The 14680-nt window shown below is 46.9% G+C and overlaps 6 protein-coding genes across 7 annotated transcripts; 2 read left to right on the top strand and 4 right to left on the bottom strand.

Moving 5' to 3' along the window:
• Nucleotides 1–8: 8 nt before the first annotated feature.
• On the bottom strand, nucleotides 9–1942 carry LOC6606293. Its single transcript, XM_002031062.2, has one exon. The coding sequence runs from the start codon at nucleotides 1663–1665 to the stop codon at nucleotides 22–24; it is 1644 nt and encodes a 547-aa protein (XP_002031098.2). The 5' UTR covers nucleotides 1666–1942; the 3' UTR covers nucleotides 9–21.
• Nucleotides 1923–3845, top strand: LOC6621117 (zinc transporter ZIP1; the record flags this gene model as incomplete). Its single annotated transcript, XM_032722772.1, has 5 exons — nucleotides 1923–2297; nucleotides 2369–2628; nucleotides 2692–2893; nucleotides 3028–3406; nucleotides 3476–3845. Coding segments are annotated over 5 exons (1227 nt in total), but the record flags the coding sequence as incomplete, so codon positions are not given.
• LOC6606291 (centrosome-associated zinc finger protein CP190) lies at nucleotides 3723–8519 on the bottom strand. 2 transcript variants are annotated; one of them, XM_032720376.1, is made up of 5 exons: nucleotides 8421–8519; nucleotides 7402–7898; nucleotides 6347–7343; nucleotides 5341–6281; nucleotides 4333–5280 (listed from the first exon to the last, which is right to left on the bottom strand). In XM_032720376.1, exons 2-5 carry the CDS (start codon nucleotides 7801–7803, stop codon nucleotides 4333–4335), a joined length of 3288 nt encoding a protein of 1095 aa, XP_032576267.1. In that variant the 5' UTR covers nucleotides 7804–7898; nucleotides 8421–8519. The 2 variants fall into 2 exon arrangements, with proteins under 2 accessions (XP_032576268.1, XP_032576267.1); XM_032720377.1 differs by lacking the exon at nucleotides 8421–8519 and having other exon boundaries at nucleotides 3723–5280; nucleotides 7402–7803.
• Nucleotides 8520–8814: 295 nt separating this feature from the next.
• LOC6606290 (ribosome biogenesis protein TSR3 homolog) lies at nucleotides 8815–9766 on the top strand. Its single transcript, XM_002031059.2, has one exon. The coding sequence runs from the start codon at nucleotides 8907–8909 to the stop codon at nucleotides 9723–9725; it is 819 nt and encodes a 272-aa protein (XP_002031095.1). The 5' UTR covers nucleotides 8815–8906; the 3' UTR covers nucleotides 9726–9766.
• On the bottom strand, nucleotides 9723–11340 carry LOC6606289 (nuA4 complex subunit EAF3 homolog). Its single transcript, XM_002031058.2, has 4 exons — nucleotides 11248–11340; nucleotides 11073–11187; nucleotides 10901–11016; nucleotides 9723–10842 (listed from the first exon to the last, which is right to left on the bottom strand). Exons 1-4 carry the CDS (start codon nucleotides 11318–11320, stop codon nucleotides 9872–9874), a joined length of 1275 nt encoding a protein of 424 aa, XP_002031094.1. The 5' UTR covers nucleotides 11321–11340; the 3' UTR covers nucleotides 9723–9871.
• Nucleotides 11341–11440: 100 nt separating this feature from the next.
• LOC6606288 (cytochrome c oxidase assembly protein COX16 homolog, mitochondrial) lies at nucleotides 11441–11905 on the bottom strand. Its single transcript, XM_002031057.2, has 2 exons — nucleotides 11787–11905; nucleotides 11441–11725 (listed from the first exon to the last, which is right to left on the bottom strand). Exons 1-2 carry the CDS (start codon nucleotides 11903–11905, stop codon nucleotides 11530–11532), a joined length of 315 nt encoding a protein of 104 aa, XP_002031093.1. The 3' UTR covers nucleotides 11441–11529.
• Between the last annotated feature and the right edge of the window lie 2775 nt (nucleotides 11906–14680).

Here is a 14680-nt window from a genome sequence, read left to right as displayed (position 1 = left end):
CTTGAGAGCACTAGATTTTGTTTATGATTTAGTTATATTTTTAGGATCCGGTAGATCTGTGCACTGCAGCTCCGCAACCTTGTGCTGGATTGTCTGCTGCAGAAGGCTGTGCTGCTCCAGCAGATTCTCCAGCTCCTTGATGCGAGATCTCTGCAGTTCCAGAACCTTGGTGAAGTTACTCGTGGCCGGTGACTCGAGCCAGTTGATAAGAAAACTATTCTGTTGCTCTTTATTATTGTTGGCGTTTTGTTTAGCATCGAAATGATTCTTCGTCTGGCTATCTACTTTAGTCGTATCCTGTGCTGCGTTGGGGCTGCATTCATTCAAAGAACTCTCCTCCAGGACCAGAACATTGGTCTCGTTTGAGGATCGACAAACTCTGTAATTGGGCTTGTCTATTTCCGGGAATACAGCACGCTCGTCACTTTCGGTCAGATCGGACTCCTGAACGCAAATCTCTGGAGGCGGCGCCATGGGACGTTGCTTCGCCGGAGAGCAGCACCCATCTTCGTAGTCATTATTTCGGGTGCCGTTCATAAGCAGCACGTTGATAGCATTTGAAGTTCTTCTCTCACCGCCGCCGCTACAAGTACAGTTACTCGAATTATTGGTTTGTCCGGCAGAGAAACCTGTCGCTGAGCTTCCAGTTAGATGGCTGAACGAGCCAGTCATCTTGGTTCGCCTAACAGGCGAAGAGCTCTGAGTCTGCAGCGTAGCCGTTGAGCACTGCACTTCCTGATCCTTCAATTGATGGGTGATGCACGTCTGGCAGCATTCACTCTTCAGCTCCGGCTTTTTCTTCGTATTCTGCTGGTTCATCGAACTTTTAACTCTGTTGTTACCTCGTGGCGATACCGGGTAGCTCGGGCTACTGCGGAAATCATCTGCTACAGTCTTTATGTCCGTTGTCCTGAAAGCTGGACAAGTGAGACGTTCGCAAGAACTCGGTTTATGCGGGCTGCCTTTGGAATTATCCTTTCTTTTCTCTTTATTCATACTTTGTTGGATGCCTGAATCTTCTTCTAGGGGGGCTACCGCTTTCTTGATCCCTTGCACTGGGCAGAAACTACAGGTGCATCCATCACAGGTGCAGTTTACAGTTCCAAAGGTAGGTTTATTTACCCTTGGGTTTAATTTCATAGGTGGATTCTTTTTGTCCTCTAAGTTGGTGGCCCTTGTTGCCTGTGGTGGATTGGGATACTTCTGTCCACTTTGGGTGTATGTATTGCCCTGGAACATGCTGTTGCAGGTGTTTCGAAAACGACAGTAACCATTCGTACATCTGTTTGCGCTGCTGAATTCCTGCCTCTCGGAGCCGAGACTCTGTTTGCTTTGGTTCTGCATCTGCTCGTTAGCCTTTTTGCTGATGGGATAGCCATGGCCAGATTCCGATGTCGAAGAGCTCCACCTGCTGCTCCAATCCTGCAAGCCAGCTGGAGTTCTTGCCCGGCCAGCAGCACGAGGCGAGCTCTCCGATTCCGAACCAGATCTGTGGCCATCCAAATGGGAGGCGCAAACGCATCCGTGCCGGCAGAGCGATTCGGGGTCGACGTCAAAACTGCTGAGGTTGGCCAGGTTCTGCCACCTACGAGCCTCCGACATGTTGCGCGGGTAGACGCACTGCTCGCCCGGCTCCTGGCCACAGATTATACAACGACGATGCATTTTCCAACGGACAACCAGGACGGAAACGGTCAAATTTTGAATTTTAACTACAGGAGCATTTGTCGAAGTCCAAAACTATAATTGAAGTGGGTGCCTACCTTCTTTTATTGGCATACTTAATGGCGGTGGTGATTAGTAAAAGAATAATTCCGGATTTAAATGTTTAAATAAAATAAAAAACCGTTTAGATGAGTGTGACCTGAAAGGCGCACTGCTGACATGCCGTACTTTTATGCGGGCCCCCCTTGTGAGGCGTTTTGGTATTTCGTACGAGAGGAGCCGCACACACTTCGCAACTGTTTAGTTTAAAAATAGTAAATGCAACGAACTTTTGTGTGTTTTACTGGCCCACTCTTGATGACACAGTCTGGCAGTTGATACAATACAGCTTGCCAACCGACGGTCTAAACATGGAGATCACCCCGAGCCCCACCCTGGCTGCCACGAGTCGCGGCGACCTGGAAAAGGTGCTGGCTATGCTGGTCCTCGGACTCGGGAGTCTTTTGTCCGGATTGCTGCCCGCCTTTATTTCGGAGCGGAATCGTCGCCGCTTCCCGCTGACCACATCCTTGCTCCTGTGCTTCGGAGCGGGCATTCTGCTGGCCACCGCACTGGTGCACATTCTGCCCGAGGTGAGAGCTTGGACTGCGATCTTGTGTTTGTGGCTGCAATTTGATAACCTGCTGACCTACGCATGCAACAGGTGCGCGAGCAAATGGACTCGAAATTCGCTGAGGTGGCCATGTGCGGCGGGTTCTTCATCATCTACTTTATCGACGAGTTCATACACTACTTCTTTGGCGAGGCCATTCAGCACACTCATGCCCACGATGCAGAGACTCCAGCAACCGAGCCTGCAAGACGTCCCACCAATGGCTATGGTTATGGCGCAGTTGACGAACGAGCGCCCCTTTTATCAGCGGAACCCAATACGTCACACGGGTATTCGCACCAGCATAGCCAGTAGGTTTATTGCATTTCCCTCCCCGCAGCCAAAACTAATTGCTTTGTGCTTTGATTACTCAGCGATCATGACCACGATCACCCGGTCAGCGCATCTGGCTGTGATGATGCCAGTGTAGAGGACGCCAACGCCCGCATCTGTCACACCAGCCACACGGAACCCTGCGCCCAATCCATGACCGGCACTCTGGGTCTCTTTGTCGCCCTGTCACTGCATTCGGCCATCGAAGGACTCGCCATCGGCGTTCAGAACTCTTCCACAAAGGTCTGTGTCGTCTGCCTTGACATAGTTAGACTAGATCGGCTATAGTGCGCAATCTTAGGCAAATATTGAGATAGCAAAGAGATGCGAGGGTTTAGTCCAATTAGATAACAGGAATCTGCTTTGTTTCGTCGTAGGTTCTGTTTCTTCTAGGGGCCGTCGCCTGCCACAAGTTCGTGATGGGCTTTTGTCTGGGGCTCGAGTTCCGCTCGAATCCGCAGACGAGTTTTCGCGCCCAGTTCGTCGGCATTTCGGTATTTGCCCTGGGCGCCGTCATTGGCATTGGCCTGGGCATGCTTATCGTGGACGTGCCCGCCGCTTGGTCGAGCAAAACTCTGCCTATCGTCCAAGCTCTGGCCGGAGGCACACTCTTCTACGTCACCGTCTGCGAGGTGATACCGCGCGAGAAGGCGCGATGGCACTCGAACTCAACGCGACGCTGGGCGGGATTTGCACAGTTCGCAACTGTGCTCGCCGGCTTTGCGACCATGTGCATCATAAACTTTTATCTATCTGGTGCGTAGTATGATGTGATCTTCTTTTCCCTTCCGACAATGCTGACCTATTTTCTTCGCGCCTTTTCAGATGAGGATTAGGAATCTTTTCGTTGAGAAATCGTTTCAGCGCTGTGAGAAAATGTGCCGCTTTTTAAACCTAGAACACTAAGGATAATATTATGGATTGGCAGCTGTTAATCTCTTGTGTGTAAGACTTGTTACTTGTGCATTTCCAACGAATCTTGTTTTAGCTACATTGCCGATCTGGCCTAGGATAAGTAAAAAGTTCAGTCTTCTCGTCTACATTTATATTTTCTCTTTCTCCAAAGTTTGTGTTATTTTTTTATGCTTTTATTATATGTAATCAACCTTACAATTAAGTTGGTAATCAAAAAAAAAGGGCATCCTTTTTTCCTTTTGATTAACTTAGCCAATTATTAAACGCAATCATTTTATTACTTTCTGGGGACATCATGTCACTGTTTTAAACGAATTAAAACCACATCTATGTAACTACATCTCTATATGTATGTAAATAGGCATATGTATATATATATATAGTGTTTACCTAATCGTGAAATGTTGCTTGGTTGCTCTATTGGTGGTGTATGTGTGAAGAAACGGGCACTCATAAATAGCTAAATGTTGGGTTGTTTGGTCTCTGATCTCTCATTTAAGGTCATTTAAGGGAACTCCTCTTAGATTTGCGATTTCCATGCTAGCAGCGCAACATGTTTAGGATGGGAGGGGATTTACAATTACGTGAGATGAGTAGATTGGATCTTATACACTTAAACCAGTGCATATGCGTATCTTATCATTCACCTTAATCTTCATTAACAATTTAATTTACAATAGAAACCGAAAATTCGCGCCGAGCTCAGGTGCGTTTATCTGCTGACCTGCGTTGAATCGCCAAACTTAGAACATAAATAAATCTAGTAATTATAGCTCCTCCTTCGCCGCCGCACTAACCCCATTCTCATCCTCGTCCTCATCGTCGTCACCCCATTCGCTAATGAGACTCTTGACCTTGTCCACGCTGGCTGCTTCACCTGACGCCACTTCATCACCTGCTTTTGCACTTTCTATTGTCGCCTTTTCTGCAGTGGCTACATCTTGTGTCTGGTTTGGTTTGTCCTCGACGGCTTCCTTCTCGTCTGCCGTTCTAGTATCTTCATTATTTTCGGCTGGTTTTGCCGCTGCTGTTTCATCAATATCCATTTGTTCGGTGGATAGCTGCGTAGGTGGCACCAGGTCATCCTCGTCCGTTACTGACCTATCTAACGCCTCTGTCGTCGCATTCTCTTCGGATTGAACAATGTCCTTCTCCTCATCAGGTTTCTCGGCCTCGGCAATTAACTCATCTAGCAGCTCTTTGTGTATGTTATCGGCCTCTAGATGCACATCATCCTCGCCCTCGGAGGCAGCTACCGCCTCACTTAATTCCGCCACGGGATCGGAATGCGGAATTGGTGAATCCTCTTTGATAAATTCCTCTTGATAGTTTTCAAGCTCGACCTCTTTCTTGATCTTGACCTCGGACTTTGAAGCCTTCTCGTCCCCCGCTTCCGAGTCTACATCCATTTTCTCGGGCTGACTGTTTATATTAGCGACAGCGTCAACTGCATCGTCCGCGCTAGTGACAGACTCCTCACTTGCCTTTTCTACAGTTGCCTCTTCGGGTCCCTTGTGCAGAGACTGGAGAGCCAAGTCAATATCATCTTCTTCCTCGTGTTCTGTTGGCTCAGGGTCCTTGGTGGCTAGTTCGGATGCAAGCTCTGCGGTAGCGGGCTTATCGTCGACATCGTCATCGTTCTCATCCTCCGTCCAGTCGCCGGTAAGCTCCTTTAGCTTTTCACTGATGTCATCCCGCGGCTTATCCAATTTTGGCTGTAAGTTGTAAGACTCATGTTGTAGATGTTCTTGCATAAAAGGGTTCGATAAACTCACCTCCTTGTTGCTCTGTTCTTCAGACTCGGCTATAAGGTTTTCGGCCCATTCCAGATTGTCAATGGACTCTTTGCTTTCATCAGCAATGTTCTTTTTGGCGCTCTCCACAGAGTCGGCAGCAGCCAGTTCGCTATAGATTTGACTGTCATCATACTCCTCTTCGGTGCCGGCCAGGGATTTTTCATCGGTCTCCTGCTTGACGTGCTCCGCTTCTGGCTCACTGAGCACCATCACCACACCACCGGCAGCGGCGCCTGCTTGCTGCTGGTTAAGCTGTGAGAGAATCTCTTTACGCTGCTCATCAGTAAGCTCCACCTCATTGCCATCGGCGCCCACGAATTTGACTTCCTGCTGCACCTGTTCAACATCTTCCTCTTGCAGTTGCTCCTTGTGAGCTTGCTGCACTGTGATGGCACTGGTGGCTGGTAGACTTATGTCCGAAAGGATTCGCACTTTGCCAGTTTGCTCTGGTTCCTGTTCTTCGTCTCCTTCGGCCTCTTCCTCCTCGTCTTGCGAGCCGAGGAACTCTTCGTCCGTTTCATCGATAATGCCATCCTCCAAAGCCTGCTCCTTGTGGTAGCTCTTCATGTGTCTGTACAGCTGCAGCTCTTGCTCGAATACCTTGTTGCAGTAGATGCACTGTTGCTTGTTGTCGTCCGTGTGCACCTCGTTTATGTGCGCCTCCAACTCACCCTTGGTCCGGTACGACTGGTTGCATAGCGCGCACTCGGCAAACGTGTACAGCATCGACTTGATCTGGTGCTCCATATACATATGGAAATGCAGTTCCCGGTTGTTGACAGACCTCCAGCCGCAATGCTCACATAGCGCCGGATCAATTGTCTCCTTGTGCGTGTTGATCAGATGGCGTCGGAAGCCTCGGTACGACGGAATGCTGATGGGTCGTCCGTTTACGCCGCACCTCAGGCACAGCCAGGGCCCTGAAATATAGATATTCATTACTAGTTGTTTCTGGCAACCTATTAACTACAAATGTTGTACTCACCAGTAGTATTCTCTGCTCCCTGAGCGATCAAGGCGTGCATTGTCTTACTATCAATGCGTCTCTTCTGGGCTGCGGCTGTTGCTGGTGGATTCGCTCCGGTTGCCTGGTTACCGGTTGTCTGCGAGTTTCCAGACTTTTGCTGAGAGCTAGCCGCCTTCTGCTGTGCTGTGATTAGCGGCGCACTCTTGTCGGCTTTGAAAGACACGTGCAGTTTCTTGTGTGGCGACGTAGTAGCGGATGACTGGTTTGCCGGGGGTTTTACTGTCGCTGGAGCAGATTTTTCGGTCGGCGCTGGTGGGGTATTGGGCATAATCTTCAGCTTTATGTTTTTGTGGCCCTTCACAATGTGCGGATACTGGCGCAAGACTTCGGCAATTATCTTAGTGTGATTCAGCTTGGCGTTGGAGGAGTCCTTGACAATTATTGTGGGGGTCTGACTGGGCGAGTCCTGTTTCAAGATAATGGTGGTGGATCCATGTTCTAGCTGGGTCTGTGTACCCTGCGGGGATTGCTGCTTAGATGTAGATGGCTGCGGTGGCATATCATCGTCATCATCGTCCCCGGCATGGACATCATCATAAAGCATTCCTCCATCGTACTCAGGATCGTTATCTCCGTACTCAGCGGCGATTTGCTTGCGCATCCGTTGTTGCTCAGCGAATTCTTTAACCTCTTCCAAACTGGGCTTCTTGGATGGCGGCGATAGCAGGCTTGTCTGTGCTGGTCTCTTGTTGTTGTTATAACCCTTTCGCAGCTGCTCGAATGGTGACGTTGGCTCCTGCTTCACATTGCTACTCTCTCCATACGGTGAACGATTTGAGCCACCTGATGTTCGGCTCATTGTGTTGCCAGTGGACCCGCGCTGTGTGTTGGCTCGTTGCGCGATGGGTGTGGCTACGTTTCGCGATTGCGGCGAAGGACCCAAGACACGCTGTTGTGGAAGACCCGAACTGGGCTGTCCAACTGTGCGCCGACGTATTCCCTTCGGACTAGGCGGCTAAAGAAAATAAGAGGTTACAAAATATTTCCGCAAATGATGAATTGCCACCACTCACCCTTTGCTGGCGATTAACGTTCTCCATGGTGCGACGGTGCGCCTCTAGCAGCTTCAACAGCACCGTCATGTTCATTTCCTTGGCGGTGCGCAACAGCTTGCCGTACATTTTAAGCTCGAACTCTAGGGTGCCTGTGTACATGAAGTTGACAATGGGTACCACCACGTCCGCCTGGAACTCGTTGGGCATGATGAGGGCATCGTCGACGATCTCGCAGGTCTGCTCCAGTACATTGAAGTAGTCGGTGCAGGCGCTGAGCACCAGACGGTGAACCTTTAGCTGTGAATTGTCCCGAAACTGCAGCGTCAGATCGCAGTAATCAGTTTTGTTAAAGAAGTTCTGTAGCTTCTGCAGGAAGAAGACTCCCCAGTTGTCCACCTTCACGGACTTGACTTCACCCATCTTGCTGTGTGCTTGGCTAGTGGCCGTGCTCTCCGTTTCCGTATCCTTATCGTTAGCCTCCCCGTGGTTTCGCTTGCTCTGGCTTCAGGGCGCAACTGTACTCCGGCAGGGGTAAGGAGTCGGAAAGGGCGTATTTGGATGGGACGCAGGTGAATGGGTAAAACAAGAAAGAAGCAACACAATAACAATTAGTAAGTATGGTATATTCTGCTGTTAGGTTCAAATGGACGCCCGTTTATTTTCGGTTATTCGGTTTATTTTGCTCTGCCGCCACGGCGCGAAATGCAACTCGCAAATATCGATATACGCCTGTGTACGTGTGACAGTTTCGCGCGCGTGTGTGTGCGTTGTGCGCGTCGCCAGGCTTCTTGTATTATTTATTAGTAATTGTGGATTGTCCGCAATTCTGCAATGCTTTCTCGTAAGTCCAACTTTGGCATCTTTCGGTGGGTGGCATTTTTTGAGCCCTTTTGGCGCGCCTGTCCACTTCACACAACAATGGTTTTTTTGAGGCACGCACAAATCACTTTTACCCCAGCGGCTTGTTTAGTGCGTGTCCTTTGATTAAATGTACATTTTTGAGACGCTCGTCGTACAATTGCACTTTTAATACATACATTTATTTGTATTGCACACTACTTTTGCCGGACAAATTATAATTTTTTTCCAGAGTCAGGTCGCCATATTCTTTTCCATTCATCGTTGGCGTGACAGGGTTGCGCTCGGCAGTTATCGATAGCCATGCGATAACCTCAGACCCATGCTTAACATTTTTAAGGTGACGTAAACGCAGATGATGTTAAACGTTAATTCTAAAAGTATTTAAATATGACTTTAAGGTTATTGCAGTTCAAGCTAAATCTTACTAAGCACAACATATATACTTAAAATACTTTAATAAATATTGTTTTGTAGTTGAAACCAAAATACATTTACTTAAACTATTGAAATTTTGAACCGTGACGTCGTTACGTGTCACATTTCTTGCGCCACCCTTCTTTGCAATCAAAATAAAAAAAAACCGGTCGTCAGTTTGGCCACCACGAGACGTTAAAAACACTTTGATTCTTTTTTGCTTTGATAAAGTTTTAAACCAAAGCATAATGAGTGGACGGAACCGCGGCAAAGCAAAGAAGGGAGGAGGAGGACCCTACCGCAATGTCAAATCGAATCACAATTGTGCCCGCAGCTTTGCTCAGCAGGCCAACGAACTGGCCAGCAGCAGCAGCAGCGAAAATGACAGCTCCGACTCGGAATCCTCGGGAGATGGAGCCCAAAATGATCTCGGCCAGCCGCCGGAATTCGCGGTGGCCATGTGGGACCTCAACCACTGCGATCCAAAGAAGTGTTCGGGCAGGAAACTGGCACGCTTGGGACTCATTTCAAATCTTCGACTGGGTCAGAAGTTTCCTGGCCTCGTCCTCTCGCCCGTTGGCCAGTTGTGTGTAAGTCCGCTGGATCGGGATGTGGTGGCCTCTTCGGGCGTGGCCGTGATCGATTGCTCGTGGGCTAAGCTGGACGAGACGCCCTTTGGAAGAATGCGCAGCCCACATCCCCGACTGCTGCCCTTCTTGGTGGCCGCCAATCCCATCAACTACGGAAAGCCCTGCAAGCTCAGCTGCGTGGAGGCCATAGCCGCCACTCTATACATCTGTGGATTCACGGAAGAGGCTCGCTGGTTTCTGGGCAAGTTCTCATGGGGTCATGCCTTTCTGGAGCTAAACGACAAGCTTCTCAATGCCTATGCAGCCTGCAAGAGCAGCGATGAGATTGTTAAGGTGCAGAATGAGTACCTGGAGAAGGAACAGCAGGAGCGGGATAAGCCTAGGGATCTTCGCGACTTCTATCCCACCAGCAGCAGTAGTAGTAGTAGCGAGGCGGAGAGCGAGGACGATGATAAAGACGCAAAAGCGAAGAACTAATCTTTACAAGGTGCTGACATTTATTAGCTTATGACAAAACATTTTACTTGTGTTTTAATTTACAAACCAGTTGTTGGGAGCAACCACCGAATTATTGCAAACTATTTTGATGAAATATTTACTTCAAGTCAAGGAGAGATGATTGCTTACTGTGCATTTCGCACGTACTCGGGATCCACGTTGATAAAGTTACTCATGCTGAAAAATATTGAGCTGTTCTTCACGAGAAATTTAAGGAAATCCTGGACATGCGTGAGTAGGTTCTGCATGGACGACTGATCCAACGCAGAGTAACTGAGCATGGAGCCAAGGCGCACGAACAGACGCAGCAGGTGAAAGGATCCGTAAAGCTCCGACAACGGTGTGTCCGGATGCTTCTGCATCACATCCGCGTACTGGGTGCGTTCGAATTTGTACAGCAACTGGGAGCCCAGCATTACATTGAAGTACTCGACAATTCCGTCGAGTACATCGTTTATGGCAACCTCCTTGCTGGCACTGGTCGATTTCACGGACTTCTTGTGCGCCAAATACTGCTCCGAGATCTGCTGCACGGTAACCTTGGCGGGCAGCTCCAGCAGTTTGTGCTCCCGTACCACCGCATACCAGTCGTCGGTCAGATAGTGCTTTAACTCGTCGGGTATCTTGATCTTGACCTCCACCTTAGCTGCGTAGGCCTCCTCGCTTTCCACACACGGTGCGGGCTCCGTGGTGGGTGTGGCTGGAGTGGTGGTGGTCGGCAAAGCCTTTTCTGCTACATCGCTTCCTGTAAGAGAAGGTCGTTGTTCGCTCATTCTTTTCTTTTTCGGCGCCACCGGTCCCTCATCCTCAGTGGTCTCAGATGCGGCGGGGTCTTCCTTTTTATCACTCGGCGTGCCAGGTCTTGCTGTGGATGGCGTCGATTGTGTGGACTTTCGGTGGGCCCGGCTGGTTGTAGGGTTGGTGGTGCTGTTAGTATTCGTGGTGCCAGTGCTCCCGACTTCCGATTTGGTTCCCGGTCCGGCGCTGGTTGTTGGTGTGCTGCTAGCGGTCGATTGCGAGGTGTTGCTATCCTTAGACGGCGTCGAGGCACGAGATTCGTTGCGCATCTGTTCCATTTTCTTAGCCTTGGCGCTGCCTATTTAGTAAACAATGTAATGTACAACTCCAGGAATTGCGTTTGTTGCTGAACTCACCCTTCTTATTGTCCTTCTTGGAGCGCTCGCCGCACTGACGAGCCAGTTCCTGACGGCGCTTGACGTTGTCATCGTTGTACTTGAGGACTCGGTTCTCGGGCACCCACTCGTCCCAGCTGAAAATGAGATTGCTTTCATGCAGATCGGTGTGCATACTAGTAGGTTTGCTCACTTTTTGCTCCAGCCCGCGTAGTGGATGTAGTACTCAACCGGCGTCGCATCGGGTTTTGTTTTCAGAACCTTTGCCTCGTAAATGAGCGGTCCGTGGAAGCACAGAACCCGTTCCCCTGCAAATGGCGCCAATGTGTATATTTTGATTTATAGTTGGGCTAAAGTAATTGTCCTACCATCCACGAACAGAGTGTTTGCATCGGTCCCCGTGCTATAGTTTTCCACTTTAGCGGGTTTTACTTCTCCCATTTTATTTTCAATAATAGATAATTAACAAATCTTAGAGTGACCGTGCGTCAGGCATAGGGCTATCGTATGGGACAGTACCGATGCACTTATCGATTATTTACAGGGTATTGTCTTACTAGATATTAACAATGCTGATTTATTTATGACTATGTACAACGAACAGTCTGTTTTCAATTGTTGTTTTGTTAACAGTTTTGAAGGCAATAAGTCTAGTGCTTTGCTGTTGACGGCTGATCCTCCTCCTCCCAGGGACGTGGACCGCGTTTGTTCTCCCAGTTCTCTATGTCCACGGACTTGACTTTGTCGTACTCCGACTCCAACGTCACATCCTTGCGGTTCTTCATGCTTACGCCGTACTTTTTCATCTCCTCCGGCGTTACCGGCTGCTTCTTGGCGTACTGATACCTGTAAAGGGAAGGGACTCATGGGTTAGCAAAGGATTTCCCAGAGATTCTTAAATGCTAACCTGAGGTTGGAGAACTGCTGCAGTCCGAAGGAGCCAGCCACCATCATGATGAGGAAGGGTATGCCATATTTGAACGATTTTCGTGTGCTGTAATAGTTTAATTTATCCACGAGCGACATTGTTGTTATTTTGTGTTATGACATTTTGGCACATGCGGTTACACTGCAAGTTGAGAACGTAGTGTGACCAGTTACATGATAATATAGGAAATTAGGCGCCAAATTTGAACACCGATTTCTTATCAAATAGGATGTAGTTATATTTTTGTTAAAATGATTTGGCGTTAGTTTTAGAAATAATTGCAGTTGTCTGCTAACATATGCCTCTAAGCTATTCAAAAGAATATTTAAAACATAACATTTTGTAGTCGCGAAAAGTTATGTTCAATTTGGTACACAGCACTTTATTTTAGCAACACACATTAGGCGCCTATGTCAATCGCTTTGTGCAGCTGGTGTCGTCTTTGAAAATAGTTGTCCTTGAATCCAAATCGAAAGATTCCCTGCCAAGTGCGAGCAAGTTCTGAATAATTGCAAAACATTGTTTTCCGGCGCACGCCTAATGGCCACCATTTGCATTGGGCTTGACGATAAGTTCAAGGTCCCCGCCGTCTCTTTGGTTTTCAAATAATTGACACTGACAATGTTGAAGAGCGCCAAAACGCTGTTCACATGCACACGACATTCGATCCGGATCACCTTGGCCAATTGCAGGCTTTGGCAAGGCAAGTAGCTCGCACCGAAGATTTCCTTTTGCTGCCCACAGCTCCAACCAGTTCGCGATCGGCTGCGGCTTCATTCACAAGGAGCCGGCGCCAATTGAGTCATCAGAGACTGGGATAGTCCCACACCCCTCCCCCAATAGATTATATTTCAGTTTGCAATGCACCCTACGCGCAGTCTTTCAATTGGTATATGAAATAATATCATTACCATTAAAAGATCAAGGTTTTCATTTAGTATTGAACCTTAGGCTTCAATGAGCTATAAACCCAAGAAGTCAAACTTTTCCAACAATCCGTCACAAATAACTATAATGAATTTGTTATATAAAGCCAATTTCTGCCCGTGTAAACCAAACCCAGTCGTCTATGCCCCTCATCCCGGATTAAACTTTTTCATACTATTTTCGCCAAATATGGTCGCGATTTTTCTAACAAGATTGTGCACTTGTCTAAGCCAAGCTGAGTGCTACACACTCATGAACTTATTTAATTCGCGTATATTTTAGAATTATGAAAACTTTGGTTTTCCATAACTAACACATGTCAACGGGTCGCATTCGATGGCCATGATTTTGTTTTCGTATTTAGCAAGTTGCTCAGACTGTTTTGCTATTTTACAATGTTTTTCGACGTTTTCTCAAGGGTCTTTTCCATGTCTATGTCTTCTTTGTTTTTTTTTGTCTTTATAAATATATTGATCTAGTTTTCATGCTTCGAAAACTTTTTGTTTTTTATGAATACAATTACGTCATTTTGTGGGTGTTGCTTGAGTTAATTTTAAAATTTTCATCAACCTCGGACTGCCAAATGTTCTCCAAGATAAGAGAACAACAAAAAATGGAATAACTAAATACATATATGTATATTGGGGCTATCAAATTGGTTTATATTTATAGGGTTATATTTAAAGACTTTAGTTGCATTCGAACATATAAGATCTCCAAAATTTTACTTGGCGATACGATTAAACGGCGTGATCAACGGGTAAACAAGCAATCTAGAAGGGAAAATATGCATATCACCAGAGATCGGAAACTCAACGATCTTGGGGAAACTGAATTTCAGGCGTTTTCAGGTTTGCAATTTAAAAAGGCATGAATCATGGATGAATTTTCTTGCGAGACAGTTACAAAAAAACGTATACTTTCATATGTGACATTTATGATTGCCAGCAAAATGTTTTCCGTTCGCAGACATGACGTTGAAAAATCTATAGAAACAGCTTTAATATGTAGAGCAGAAAATAATAATCTGTAGACCTATGGGGGAAATACGTACGTATAACTACGTGAAACAAGATTTTTTGGCATATCAATAACTGAAAATTAAAAATAGAAGTTGAGAACATCAAAAAGCAAAACAAAAAGATCCCCAAACCAACACACTCTCATTGGGAAAAGAGACGCGATTGCCTAAGTATTGGAAATATTTTGCAATGGGCGAAAATACTGGCTGAAAAGAGCTTTTCAAAATACGGGGAAATTTCAAAAATAGGCTGAAAGAAAAGCATTGGATTCGAAATGAGTGAGCATTACCCATACATTCACAGCGAACAGGTGAAAGCACCAAGGAAAGGATCGCAAAAGAGAGGCGGAGAGAAAGCGGAGAGAGAGCGCAGGCGCCGGGCTTGATTGTGTGGGTATAAATTGTAACTGTATTGGATATTCTGATCGGGTGCTTTCCGTTACACTGAAGGAAATCGGATAGGAACACAAATGAAATATATTACAAGATGTAGTGAAAGAAATGCTGGAGTATTTTCGTAAAAAAAAACATATTCTTAATTTAATAATAAAAGAAGTATAAGTAAATGAAGTAATCTAACTTCATTTTTTTATCATATTTGAATTTATTATTACTTATTAAATGGGACATAGCTTTAGAAATAAATTAAATTCCAAGTGCAAAATTAATGGCCTGATTTAGGAAAGCATGCTTAATTACATAAAATATACATATGTATATAAATAAGAACAAATGCACCCCTTTGCTGGTTTCGCGCAGTGCATAAGCTATTTTACCCCGGCTGAGCAATTCGCCGATGCTCTTGGGGTAAATTGAGAGCCAACTGCAGTTCCAAAGTAGGCGCAAACAGCAACAACTTATGCTCGCTTTTGGCCGAAAAGTGCGCACTCTCGCACACAGATACTCACGCATACAGGCGCACTCG

The sequence above is a fragment of the Drosophila sechellia genome, chromosome 3R (assembly GCF_004382195.2).
Source record: "Drosophila sechellia strain sech25 chromosome 3R, ASM438219v1, whole genome shotgun sequence".
In the NCBI taxonomy this organism is placed as follows: domain Eukaryota; kingdom Metazoa; phylum Arthropoda; class Insecta; order Diptera; family Drosophilidae; genus Drosophila; species Drosophila sechellia.
The sequence above is the reverse complement of the archived record's forward strand: the minus strand, read 5'-3'. Positions and strand labels throughout refer to the sequence as shown.